We start from the raw sequence: 12,006 nt of genomic DNA, 5'->3' as shown, positions 1-12,006 counted from the left end.
ATGGGACACAGAGAAACTGAGAGGCTTTCAAGATGTTTTACCCTACAGTATTATACAAATTCCTGGAATCCCTTCTGTGCTCAATTAATTGATCTTGTCTAAAGGCCTGACAACAATCTTGAAAGCCTTTCTCTCTCATCAGAAAGACAATGTATCTTGCCTTCCCATGAAATGTCCTTTTTCTAAGTTAGGTGGAAAGTGCCACAACTGTGGAACTACAGGTCACCTCAAGAGTATGGGTCCAAATTGTTCCACAACCAAATCTTCAGGAAACCTCATAAGTTCCCCTCCCAAATGCTTAACAGGACACCCTGGAAAAAATTAAGAAGTGTTCACATGGCAAATAACAGGCAGATATTATTCCTGTTATTTTTTGCTGATGCAGAAATACAATTTTCTGCACTTTAACTTTGGCACAACAACTAACTCCAAAAGATGAAACTACAATGTGTTAGTTTGCATTTCCCATGCAGTTATTACAGAAGCCTTTGCTAGTCAGAATGGGACAACTCCACACGGCCAGCTCGGTACGGCCAACTCACCACTGCCAGTTTGTTACCATCAAGTCACTGCAGGATAACTCCACATGAACAACTCGCAGTAGTGACAACTCACCATGGCTGGCTGGAGGGAGAGCAAGTGGGCAGAGGGCAGAGTGGCAGTGGTGGCTGGAGGTTTCCCTTTTCCCACACCCCCTCTCACCACTGCTGTCACTGCCACTGCACCCAGCTCCCACCCAAAGAAGCTGGGGATGGTGGTGACAGGCGGGTGGTGGGGAGGTGGCAGCAGCCAGGGTGTCCCACTTTCACATACATCCCCTCTCCCTGCTGCTGCCACTGCATTGAACTCCAGGCAGAAGAGACCAGGGACAACAGCGGCAGTCATGGCCGAGGTGGGCAGTGGTGTGTGTGTGAAAAATGGGACACCTCCAATGTTGTCCTGCAGCAACTTGGTGGCAGTGAGCTGGCAGAGGTGACTTGGTGGCAGCAAGCTGACAGTTGTGAGCTGGCTGCACCAAGCTGGCTCCACTGAGTTGTCCTAGATTTCTGTTAGTTGAGACAATTGCAGGACAATTTCTTTTAGGTGTAGTATTCTCAAGTTGAAACTTTGACAACACAGAATTTTTGCCACTCTATATCACATTTTCCTTGCATGTTCCTATACCCAGCATAGACTGGCTATAAATTCATAATCCAATTATCCATTAGGGGCAGGAAGCAATTTCTCTCTCACACACAAGAATCGACAGTCCCATTTACAAACATGCTACTTTTTTCCTTCTCTTCCTCCTATGCCAGCCTGCATTGCCTCCCACAGCACCTGATTTTCCTGATGTTTTGGTGAAAGAGGCAGTAGCTGCCTTGCCTTCTCATTGGATGTATGACCAGGGCTTTTTTTCTCATAGAACGCTCAGAACGGAGTTTCGGCACCTTTTTTTGGACGGAACCTTGTAGGGTAGGCAAGGCAGGCTGTATGACGTGTGAGTTCCAGCACTTTTTTCTTTTACAAAAAAAGCACTGTGTATGACTGTACTGTCAACTTAAAACCTAAAGCCAGAGCCTCCACAAAAGATAATAACCTATGTCTATGAAAGAGTTAATCACTTTAAAATAGTCTCAAGATGACATTCTGAAGAAAGCATTTATTTACTCTTCCATATATGCAGTATCTGCCAATATTTCTTGTAAAGCAAGGTAATTCCTTGAGAATTGTACACGATTACAGACTTCTGAATTCTGTAACCATTAGCAACCACTGTGCACTGCCTCTTATTTCAGATCTGCCAGATCACTCTCAGAAGTCATGCATTTTCCCTAAATTGGACTTAAGAGATTACAATTTAATCTGAATGGAAGAGGGTCATGAAAATTTAACAGTTGTTTTCCTGTTAAAATTCAGATGACATCCTGATTTTTTCAGAAGACCTACTCTTCTGAAGTTAATCAACTTTTGAAGAAAGAAATTTAAATGCTGTACTCAAGAGCAAACCACCCTGAAAAATCTCTTTTGATGCATTACCCAAGCATCCAGATCCCACTCGCCCCTCTGCTGTGGAAATCAATGCCTTTGAATCGGCTTTGAGAGCTGTTCTCTGGCAGGCTTTGACAAAGGGAGAGGAGGGTTTTTTTGTTTTTGTCCTTTCACCTTATTCTTCCTGACTGAAAGAAACTATGATATTTTCAAGTAAAGATCAATGGGCCATAAAGGCAATATTCCAACAGTGGAGGTATTTCTTGGGAGGTAGCAGCCCACCAAGAATGTGAAGCACTTGCACAAGGCACAGACGCTCACTCCATGTCAGATCAGGCACACACATTTTCTCCACATTTTTTTGTGTAAACTAAGGTATGTTTCTAGTTCATATAAAAAGCTGTTACATGCACTCTCATGCAATATTAAATATGACATTCCCTGGCCATCTCCTCCACTATGATCTTGAAGCAGATAAATTTTACTGTCCCCTCCCAACTCCTCCCCACAAAAGTGTCACTCGGAGAAAGAGGCAGTAGATCTGTTGGATTGGATTTGTTTGCAACGTGACCCATATGGGTCAGAGACCAGATGCCAGGGAGCTGCACCAGCCAGTTCTTCTCCTCATGACTGATGGATACTCCTTTCACAATGCTCTTTTATATATTCCTCTTCCTCTCAGGGAATAGATATTACAACTTTTCCACAATAACAGAGCTGTGGGACATGTAGTGAGGGTTCAAAACATTGCATCAGAATTTAAATGAAAGAGTGAACTCTGATGTCAAAGACAATGTTTCATCCTGCTGTGCCTGTTGCTGGGCTAAGACTGTGGTGAATAAGCCAGCTAGTTTATTCCAACCACTCCTCTTCCATCCTATACTATGGGATATAGTTTCCCTGGATTTTGTTATTGATCCTTCTGCTATAAAAAGTAACATGACCCTTTTGGTGTTATGAATTTGTTTATTAAAATAAGTTATTTTATTCCCAGGAGGGACTGTCACTGATTTAGGAGACAGTATAACTCTTTTTAGACAATGTTTTTTTTGGGTGTAGAAATTAATCATGTTATTTCAGATTATAGTACTCAGTATACACCCATGTCCCTTTTCTACTTATTGGACATTCACAGTCATTTGTCATCCTCTCATCATTCACAATCTAATGGACAACTGGAAAACATAAACATTTACTTGAACAATACACATAGTCCTCAATTTACAACCAGTATCTTAGCAACAGTTTGAAGTTATGATGGACCCCTCCCCAAAGCTTACAAGATGGTTCCAAAGTTGCACTACCTGAACCCCTCCTGCATGGCCACATGACTCTATTTTGGGCACTTGGCAACCAACCTGCATTTATGGCTATTTGCAATGCCCTGTGAGAAAATAATACCCCATGACAAATAATGAGATGCTCCTCTAGTCACCAAATCATTGATTAGCTCACCAGCATTCCTTTGCAGACCACAAAGATTTTTAATTTATCAGTGTGGGCCTTTCCCTTCTACAAGTTGCACAGACCTCTTCTAGATTTTTCTCTTGCCTTTCTGAGTTAACTACTTGGTCTGTCATTGAGCAAGAATTGACTTTGTAGGGAAGCATATTATCATTTGATGTATATTTAACATATGTTCTACCTTTATTTACCAATTATATAATATTTGTATGCAATCCACATGGCGAGGTTTGGGGCAACTTAAAATAGAAAAAAATATATTTTTAAAATCATAAGATTAAAACATAAAAGCAGGGCTTTTTTTCTCATAGAACGCTCAGAATGGTGTTCCGGCACCTTGTTTTGCACACACTCAAAAAAGCTTTTGCACAAGCTATGGTACTCCCTCTATTGGCTTTCAAAAGCCAATAGGAATTACTGATGAGAGCGCCAAAAGACCTGGTTGGCAAATGTTGCACCGGCAAGTTGTCTGCAGTGAAGGTGAGTTGGTAGGAACTTTGCATCCCTCCCTGCTGTCCAACTAAACCATCTCAACTAGGTAAGTAAGAGAGGACAAGGAGTGGGAGGTGGGTTCTGCGGAGTCCATGTGCTCTCTTTCCTTGTGCTCACCCGTGTCAGCCAGGCTGGTGGCGTACCCGGTGCTGGACCTGCGCCACCATCACCTCGCTCTGCATGCCTAAGTGGCCACCCTGCATCGCCTGGCCCGGACCACCTCCGCCACCCACCCCACACAGTCCCACTGTATAGAGCGGGACACGCTGCTCCCACAGCACCAGCTGTGCCGCCTCAGGCCCTGGGGGCAGCCCGCCACCAACACCCCTTGCACCTGTGACCCCAGCAGCACTGTCCCCCCGCTGTTCTGTACCAGCCTGCTACTGGCCCTGCAGAAATGGCAGGGACAACCCCTTTACAAACGGCAAGAGGCTGGAATTACGCCTGCCAAATTTATAGCTACAAAAACAAACAAGACACGAACCAAGAAACAGGAGCTTTAAGAAACACGAACTATCCAAGCGGTTGCCTTCAGCAAACCAGCCCTCCCCACACATTCCCCTTATATAGAGTTCAGGGCGTGGCTTCTCTCTGCCTCCTTCCAAGAAGCCCCATTGCCTTCCTCTGTTTACTCCTAATTGACTGCCTCCTGCGTCGGGCGTCCTTGAACAGGGCCAGCTGTGGGTCATCTTCATCCACGCTGTCAGGCTCACACAGCTGGGTCTCCGTGGTGACCAAGTGGGAGGGGCCTGGCTGAGGGCTCTCATCAGCAAGATCTTCAACCCCCTCAGCAAGGTCTTCAACACCCCCCTCCTCCTCCTCTGAGTCATCCGACCCAACTGCCGAACCCACAGGCTGACCCTGAATCACAACACCCGCCTCCCCGCCTCCTGCACCCGCCAAGATGAGAGTTCCGGCACCTTTTTTTTTTTTAGAAAAAAAGCACTGCCTATTACTCATTGCATTCTTCCATCAGCATGCTGTCTTTTCTAATCTCCATTCAAGCACTGGATGTCAAAGCACAATTTTGAAATGAAGGAACAGGAAATTGAATGATAAGGGCTCATATGAGTGGAGTTTGCAGAGATGCAGTGCAGTCTGAACTCCAGAAGGAAGGACTGAAGTATAAAAATGGTTATTAACTAGACTAAGCCGATCACCCCAGTAGTCCATTCACCTCTCCTGGGCCCTTTAGAGAAGCAATAAAAATGCTAGTACAGCCTTAAAAAGGAAGACAAAGAAATGTTGATCACAAGGAGAAAGAATATTTAGAGGCCAGGAAAACTATGGAAAGCAAGGACAAGGGAGATAAGAAAAGAAAGAGAAACACCAGATTTTTATTACTATTATAACACGTGGTTTCTGTATTCTCAATAAACCTTTGTTTTTATAGCTCGACCTTCATTACTTTGCTATCTCTGACACCCTAACTTACAAGTATATTCTAATTTACATAAATCTCTATCAAAGGGTTGCTTTCTCTGCCATTGGACCATTTCTGGTCTCCAGTACATCAAAATAAACCGCAATTTATGCTTCTATGGATGGGTGTTCTGGTCTCCATTATTAAATGAGTTCATACTGGAGAATTTTTCCCTAGGCAGGTAACACGAGTGAGTAATGGACAACAATGCAAGACAATTACTGTACATATACCTTATACAAACATTGACTATATGAAGGAAAGGTCTCTCAGGTCATATGAAATTAATCAATTTTCTCTCAAACACCCCACAATAAGGGAAAATAGGACCCAAGAGCATCTGTACCCCCACAGCCATTTCTTTTGACTCCTCCAAACACTCTGTTTCACCTGACTTCTTAATTTAAAGCATCTTTTAGATTAAACATAAAATGGAACTTGGCTTGCAGCAAGGTAAAGATCCAGCCTCTAATATTCTCTATTTAAGCAATGTACGTCTTTATTTGATAGTCTGCCCACCTGCCTGGTAAAAAAACAAAGTTGATTTTGAGGTAGTAGAAAGCATTTGGGAGGTTAGGCTTGGGCACTGATGGAGAGATGCATCATAAATTTGCTTTATAATAAATGTGTGATTTATGATTGGTCATTTAAAATGGAAGTCATTTTCTCAAACTGCCCACAACCTGCCCCCCCCAAAAAAAAATTCCAAATGGGCTTCCCAGCCTAGAATATTGCCTCATTCTGCAATACCCTTTGCCTGGCTGCTATCCATTAAAACAAAATAATGACCATGCAAAGTTCATTCTCCAGTAAACCACAGGCCAACAGGAGATTCCTTAGAGAAACAAATAAGGAGGAACCGGTGATATAAATTGGTTGCAAAACAGAAGATACATACAGCAGCCGTAGTGAATGGAGACCTTCAAAGGCTAGTGAGGGAATACACTGTAGTGCATTGTAGCTGAGGATCCTAGGTGAAATTGAGAGAGGCAGAAACAAGCTGAACAATCACATGTTGTGTAATTACATCCCATACATTGACTGTATTCCTCTCCCTAGTATTAGTTTTGCAAGTTGCACGAATAGGTAACTCATACAAAAATCTTAACTATTTTGAATCAGAATCTCTCTCCCCATAAACCCCATTTTGGACAGAGCTGGAAAGTAACCTTAGAGATCTTGTAAAGGCAACCTGCTTTGCACAGTAAAAAGCCACAGGGCAGGTGCCTTTATAAAGTCTCTAAGCAAATCCATACAATCTTCTTGCCCTGGCACCAGGAAGGCACACTAATACTTTCCTGAGAACGTAACTTTATGTGTCTGCCTGCATCTCAGTGACTCCCATGACTGGTTTAAAAATTCTTGAAGATGCTATGCTTATCCTAATATTATGTAGGCAGTGTAAAGTGCATTAATGGGCATTCAGGAGGTGGCCTGACATGACGTGCTTTGTGATAGCAATCTTGTGACTTCAATTACTTCTGCTGGTTTCCTGTGGGACTAAGTGTCTTCATCCCTGACCTCTTTCTCCTCTCTAAGTCTTCTTTCTGTTGTAAGGGAAATTGGAACTTTGCCACTTTTTGTTTTCGATTTTTTGAAAAATGGATGGGTGGACTGGTCCAGCTAGACAGGGAGAAGTCCTGAAACTGACAAGCTCATTCCTCACTTGATACTCTTTTCTGCCAAATAGTGGTTTGCTTGTTTGTTTTATTTTTTAAAAATAGGCTACTTAGGAAAAGGAAAAAATAGTGCATGGCATAATTAGAGCATTAAGTATTCTAAATGGAATAGGCTTTTCAAATGCTATGATGGGCAAGGCTGGAATTATAGCCAAATCACAGGCATTGGGAAGTGTTGTGCTAAAGCTGGATAGACAGCAGCTCAGCTTGGGCCTGTTCCAGGTACCTAGTAAGAATGTGCTACTGAGGAAGTAAGAGTTTGGATTTCCTGCTAGCTTTAGGATAGAAGGGAAACATGGCAAAAGAGTTGAGCGGATGTGGCCTTTTGCCCAGGTTTTCACCACAGGAACCCAATGATATCTGTCCCTGCAATCTGAACTATCACAACTGATTTTGATTCAGCTCTGTTAGAAAACACTCACAAAGTGGTTAGTTGGCTCATATTGGTGAAGGAATTGTTGCTGAGGAAGCTGATCTTATTGTTGCTCAGGTCTCTGCAAAACAGAAGCACAGTGCAGGTTCTAATATCACTTTTAGCTCTTATCTTTCTTCCTCTCAATTCTTAAGCAAACATCTACAATCGTCTGAAACTGCAGTTCTAGTACATCTATCACATATACTAGTTAGTAACATCATGACCATCTGCTTCTACTAAGACCTGCTATATACCCCCTTATTTTCTGCACCAGCTTTAAGTTGTAGCACTGCATCAATTAACAACACATTGATGTACAATTTATGTCTCTTCCTATTTATGCCTTGTCCAGTTAGATATGCAGCAAAGGAATCCAGTTCACACCTACTCATCTCAAGTCACCAAGTTGGAGAAAATGGATCTAGATTATGGTGAAGATCTTAGCAGTTTTCAGAACATCCTAGAGGGTGTTATGATCCTTATATTTAATCTACCATCTCCAGGAAAGACCATTGTAGGTTTCATCAGATGAGTAACTTCTTAGGGCATCTCGGACACTTACACCAGCTGCAAGTAACGGAAAGTGGAGAGTTGTCCTGGAATAAGGATGAATTGGTTGCCATCCAAATATCTGTAAGAATAATAAAAATATGTGCCAGAGATTACAATTGAAATGCTAAAAGAGCAAAGTTCAAGATCTCTCTGTGCAAAGTGTATAATATGAGGTTTGCCACCTTGTCTTGTTATTGCTATGCATTATAGAGCAACAGACTGATAATTATGGCCCTTTCTATATGCCACAGGTTCACTATTTGTGGATGATAAATCAGAATGACAAACTTAATACCCCAATGAATACATTTGTCATACAGAAATAAAAGTTCAATTGTTGCTGAACATCCAAAAATATCTTTTTAAATCTTTCTTCATATAAATGGGAACAAAACTGCAAATATGGTGCAGCTCAAGAGACTAGATGCATTTGTCACTTTGCTGCTCCAAATCCAGAGAGTACAACCTGAGACCCATCCAGCCCCTGAAAAACTGGGTACAACCCCAAATTATTCCAAAATTTGCTAGTCACATGTGTCATTTTTAATGTGGTTGGAGAAAACTATTAAATACATGGAAAACAATTACATTAACTGCATTTAATTAATATCATAGTTTTCTTCTAAAAGAAATTAGTTTTTGTACTGATGCCACCTATATTTTTGTTCTATTTTGGGGACTCCAGTCTCTAGACCACCTCAAAACCAAATGTGGTGGTTAGCCTAAAAAAATTGTGCTAACCCTTTAATCCATGTATACAATGTGCCCGTTGTCATAATGCTCCTTCCAGTCGATATCCTATGTATCTATACTCACAGCTCAGTAACATTCTTGGGTATCCCTTTGGGGAGACTTTTCAGGTGCTTATTGCTGCAGCGAACTACTGTGTCAAGGCAGGTGCACTCCTGGGGGCACTGAGGGCGTGGAAAGCAGAGGGTCTCCTCCTGACCTGACAAGGGACGAACCAAGAAGAATGCAATATGAGACTCCAGATATAAATATTGTCTCAAATCTTTGCAAGAAATTCTGGTGTTTCTATTAGTGTGTAGAAATATCAGGAACAATTAGAACTCGGGATGTTAATCAACTGATGTGATTAATCCATGAGAAATAACAATGTAGCTTTTTATGGGAAGTGATAGAAAGGTTCCTTTCGAAATGGTGCCTTTGTATTGATTTACAAGGAGGTTTTAAGGCAGAGAAGTACACTCAAAAAGCTAAGTTACTGTGATTATTTTTTTCTGGGTCGCAGCCATTCCTACCTATCCTCCACACGAAGCCTATATATTGAAAGTAACTACTGCATTGGATCAAGGCCAATGACACACACTTGCTTGCCAAACTCACATGATTTATTCCTTTAGTGAATCAGTATTATCATAAAATATTTCTTTCATCAAGAAATTTCACTTACTTAATCTGGATGGTTAAACACCATAGCTAATTAAATTGCTTTGCCTTTAACCAGCTGTTCAAGTTTAAAAAAAGAATGCTTAAAATCAGTAGACATAATTCTAGGAACCACTACATAATTAGAACTCCATGCGTGTTTAGCAAAAATAACATTTCAGCTAATTTCTGACTGGAAGATACTAGACTGGTTTTCTCTACTTTGGTGCTACTCTTCATTGCTTAGTTTCTATATATCTAAAGGACACAGAGTTGTGTAGTTCGTATTAGACCAGTGGGTTATGCCCATGTATTTGTAACTGAGATAGCCAAGGTCAACCCTGAAATATGGTAATTTCCATCCAAAGAGTAGGAAGAGGGCAGAAAACTGAACAATTGTTTTACAAATTGCAGCTCTCAGAATTTCTCAACAAATTCCAAAGGAATTTAAAGTGACTCATTGCATGTAACTCCATTCTACTCCTTATTTTCACATGCAGTTTTTTGTTGTTTTCATAACAACTTGTTATGCTCTCCTCATTTCAGTCAGTGAAAAGTGTTGCTTTTACATCTTTTGAATGACTTGCCCAAGTTGGACCACTAGAGGTCTGACACATTAAAGTGAAGGAAAAACTAATTCAGTTATCATTTCAATGCAAAATTCAAGTTTTCATAACCTATCTGCAGATTTTCCTGATATTCTGATGTAAATTTCTAAATAAAACATTCATACAAAAATAGTTTGCTGATTGGGACAGATTAAAAAAACTGGAAAGTAAGGCAGAAAAAAGGCACACAAAAATGTGTACATTAGTAAAAGTTGCATGATATATATGCATATGAAAGGAAAATACTTGCAAAAATGACTGGACTGAGCAATATAAATATTATATTTAGCTAGGTGCATCAAAATGTGCAAACTGATATATCCATGGAACTGAACAATATGATTCAAAAGTAAAAATCTAAGCAAAATTTGTTGAAATATAGAATGAGATTGTCTATTATTTGGCAGTGTCTGTTTATGTGAGTGCCCTATGCTATTTTAGATTTATAATAAAACAATGTTGAATACAGAAATGGGATAAAGAAGTCAATTAGAGCTTTGCAACATGCTTAAGCATGATTCTTTATTAATGTGGATTACACTGATCTTTTAGAAGGCACAGGATGATTTGGCACACATATAAAAGAAACCTCACTGTAAAACTTGCACATTTGCTTTGTAGTCCTTGCTATTACCCAAAATATGAGCGCCCATAAGTTACCTTCCTCACACCTGAAGTCGGGGAAGGCAACATCCTGCAGTGGGATTTGGCGCAGAAAATCTGGATTGTGGCAGCGTGGATTCCCAGTCACAATCTTTCTCTTGCGAAGCCAATCACCCAGCCAGGCCAGATGACAATTGCAATTGAAGGGGTTAGCCAGTAGGTTCCTGGGTTCAAAGGTTGTGTAAAGAAGATAAATAATACCACTGTCAATGGAAATTTTAACTGCCTGCAATTGGAATTAAGTTCCAATTCATGATGACGTTTCTGAGAGCAGAGAATAGTTTGGAAAGGAAAAATAAAATAAAAATCTGGGAGAAAGGACCAGGTGGTATATTTAACTAAAAATTCCCTTCCCCACAACTCACAGAGTAGAGAGTGACTGCAACGTGTCAAAAGCCCCCGGTGAAATAATGTTGATCTGATTGTCATACAAGGAGAGAAGGCGCACGTTGCGCAGCCCAGTGAAGCTGTCATTGTGAATACAGTTGATGCGATTGTTCCTCAGCATTCTGGAGAGAAAAGAGAACATGGGGAGTGTTGTGTTGTGGGTCCGACGCAAGGAAGAGACGCCAGCCGGAGTACGTGTTCAGCTCTTTATTGGAAGGGGGGGTAGCGTACTGGGGAATGAGGGTTACTTGGCCTCCTTAAATACCTAGCCAGGTAAGCGGACAGCCAATGGGGTTGGCCCTAGGTTTCCCGCCAAAACTGGGTTTCCCGCCAAAACCGTTCAGGCCAACACCCCCTGGTGGCTGTTGCTATGCAGGTGCCTGCATACATAACAGGGAGAAGCCTTTTTGTAGTAACAATTATTTAGTTGTCAAGAAGAAACATCAATATTCTGCAGAATGGTGCTCCTACCCCCACCCACCTACTACTCTCAGTTAGGGCTGACTTACAGCGTTCGCAGCCCATCCAAGCCCCGGAACATGGAGCTGCGCACTGACTCCAGCTGGTTAGCAGTCAAATGCAATTCACTCACGGAGGCTGCCCCCTCAAAGGCCCCATCCTCAATCTCTGAGACTTTGTTGTTGCTCAAATTTCTAGGGAAGCAAGGAGCAGGAAGTCAATACAGGAAGAGCTGCATCTTGGTTCAGCTGCATCTTAGTTCACAGCCTACCAGGCTTCAACAGTAACAAAACAAGACTAGTTCTGATAGATCCAACGCTGGAAGGGTGTTTTATTTAGCAGCTTTTAATTCTCCCCTAGACTACTTCTGCACCCACTTGAACATCTATCATAATTTTTGGCCTAATTTTTTAACCGGAAGCATATTTGCATCTGTTTCTTGAAGAAAAACACTAGTTAAAATAACTGTGTATTACTTCCACTATCCGAAGGAATATGCCTCCC

General features: G+C 41.5%; 1 protein-coding gene across 1 annotated transcript in view; it reads right to left on the bottom strand.

Annotated features, from left to right (window-relative positions):
- Nucleotides 1–12,006, bottom strand: part of SLIT1 (slit guidance ligand 1) — a gene marked incomplete at its 5' end in the record, with an annotated part of 156,208 nt that overhangs the window by 17,685 nt on the left and 126,517 nt on the right. Inside the window, 7 exons of the mRNA XM_081329657.1 lie at nucleotides 6,249–6,320; nucleotides 7,452–7,523; nucleotides 8,007–8,075; nucleotides 8,813–8,945; nucleotides 10,654–10,820; nucleotides 11,022–11,165; nucleotides 11,553–11,696. Of these exons, the coding sequence (XP_081185783.1) occupies nucleotides 6,249–6,320; nucleotides 7,452–7,523; nucleotides 8,007–8,075; nucleotides 8,813–8,945; nucleotides 10,654–10,820; nucleotides 11,022–11,165; nucleotides 11,553–11,696 (801 nt within the window). The remainder of the gene's footprint in view (nucleotides 1–6,248; nucleotides 6,321–7,451; nucleotides 7,524–8,006; nucleotides 8,076–8,812; nucleotides 8,946–10,653; nucleotides 10,821–11,021; nucleotides 11,166–11,552; nucleotides 11,697–12,006) is intronic.

The sequence above is a fragment of the Vipera berus genome (assembly GCF_964194415.1).
Source record: "Vipera berus genome assembly, chromosome: 5".
Lineage (NCBI taxonomy): Eukaryota > Metazoa > Chordata > Lepidosauria > Squamata > Viperidae > Vipera > Vipera berus.
Note: the sequence above shows the minus strand (reverse complement) of the source record. Positions and strands in the feature narration are given on the sequence as shown.